This window comes from Microtus ochrogaster, chromosome 6 (genome assembly GCF_000317375.1).
Source record: "Microtus ochrogaster isolate Prairie Vole_2 chromosome 6, MicOch1.0, whole genome shotgun sequence".
NCBI classification, from domain to species: domain Eukaryota; kingdom Metazoa; phylum Chordata; class Mammalia; order Rodentia; family Cricetidae; genus Microtus; species Microtus ochrogaster.
In genome coordinates this window covers 59,090,865-59,092,742 of record NC_022013.1, presented here as the reverse complement: position 1 = coordinate 59,092,742, position 1,878 = coordinate 59,090,865, and the positions used below count along the sequence as shown (strand labels likewise).

At 43.1% G+C, this 1,878-nt stretch overlaps 1 protein-coding gene across 1 annotated transcript in view; it reads left to right on the top strand.

Moving 5' to 3' along the window:
• The window catches only part of Frmpd2 (FERM and PDZ domain containing 2), a 107,771-nt gene that overhangs the window by 84,788 nt on the left and 21,105 nt on the right, over positions 1-1,878 (top strand). Inside the window, exon 26 of the mRNA XM_026779984.1 lies at positions 1,652-1,866. Within this exon, the coding sequence (XP_026635785.1) occupies positions 1,652-1,866 (215 nt within the window). The remainder of the gene's footprint in view (positions 1-1,651; positions 1,867-1,878) is intronic.

Here is a 1,878-nt window from a genome sequence, read left to right as displayed (position 1 = left end):
TGTTCTGTCTACTCCACCTACCTAATTTTCTGTCCTATTAAAGGGCTAAGTCAGTCTCTTTATTTAACCAATGAAATCAACACAAAACAGAAGACTCTCCAACATCATTAAAACATTGGGTTTATTGGGACCGAGTGTGAGTCAGGAACCTCTGAGGGAGCAGATCTGAGCCAGAGACCTCTAGGGACTGGGCCCAAGCCTCCATGAGAACAGACCCAAGCCAGGGACCTCTGGGGGAGCAGGCCCAAGCCAGGGATATCTGTGGGAACAGGTCTGAGCCAGCAACCTCAGTCAGAGCACGTCCGAGGCAACAATCTTTACAGGAACAGGTAAAGGGAAGCCACCATAATGGAGTACTACACCGCAGAAAAAAATGATGACAATTGAAATTTGCAGGCAAATGGATAGATCTAGAAAACACTATATTGAGTAAGGTAACCCAGACTCAGAAAGACAAATATCATATGTACTCACTCATAAGTGGCTTTTAGACATAAAACAAAGAAAAGTCAGCCTACAGTTCACAATCCCAGATAACCTAGATGGCAAAGAGGACCCTAAGAGAGACATACATGGATCTAATATACATGGGAAGCAGAAAAAGACAAGATCTCCTGAGTAAATTGAGAGCATGGGGACCGTGGGAGAGGGGCTGAAGGGGAGGGGAGAGGATGGTAGGGAAGGGGAGAAAAATATATAGCTCAATGAAAACAATTTTAAAAAAGAAAAATGAATTAAAAAAGTAACAAGTAAAGCCTAAAAAAAGTAAAAATAAAAAAATTAAATAAAAACATTGGGATTGTGGCAATCAAAATGCAGTGAACTAGCGTTCAAAGATTTAGTCTGCGAGAAGAATGAAGATGACCTCAGTCATCTTTTGTGATTGCATACTGATGTGGTAGTCATTTAGATATGTAGACGGTCTCTAACATAGCATGATGAGGGTGGGAAAGTCACACATCTTCAGAAGAGGCCATGCTTGGAACTTGGGTCTCTCATTATGATGCTGGGATGTGGTGATAAGATGTGGCTTAGAACCACTGTTGCCAGGGAAACTGCAGCAGCTGTGTTGCTATTCTAGGATGCTGGGCAGGTTAGGGTCATTCAGTGCGCTCTCAACACAGTCTTTCTCATAGATTTGCCAGGAGTAACCCCTTTGTAAACTGAGGAGCACCTGTGTTGAGTTAAATGTAATATATATTACTTTACTTGTTTTTTTTTTTTCACTTTTAAAAGCATGTAGCAGCTGGGCGGTGGTGGCGCACACCTTTAATCTCAGCACTTGGGAGGCAGAGGCAGGCGGATCTCTGTGAGTTTGAGCCTGGTCTACAAGAGCTACAGGACAGCCGGAGCTACACAGAGAAACCCTTTCTCAAAAATACAAATAAAATAAAATAAAAATAAATAGATAAAAGCATGTAGCTACTTGAAAGCTTTGAAAGGCCCTTTATGGTTTGCATTTACAATGTAGATTCTACCTGTACACAACACAGATCTGTCATGTGTGTGATGGACTTTGTCATTAAGTTAGCGCAGGAACAACTTCTCTGTAAGACAGAAGCCATCATCTCCATGATGATTCATTCATAGGTCAAGGCCTGCTAGCTGTCACCCACCAAAGGGTCTATTTTCATGAATCCCCCTGTTACAGGTCCTACATTTGAAGTCAAACTGAAGAAGAACAGCAATGGTTTGGGATTCAGTTTCGTGCAGATGGAGAGAGGGAATGGCAGCCATCTCAAGAGCAACCTTGTTAGGATTAAGAGGCTCTTTCCTGGGCAGCCAGCTGAAGAAAATGGAGCCATTGCAGCTGGTGACATCATCCTGGCAGTGAACGGGAAGCCCATAGAAGGCCTTGCCTTCCAGGTGCTCAGAGCC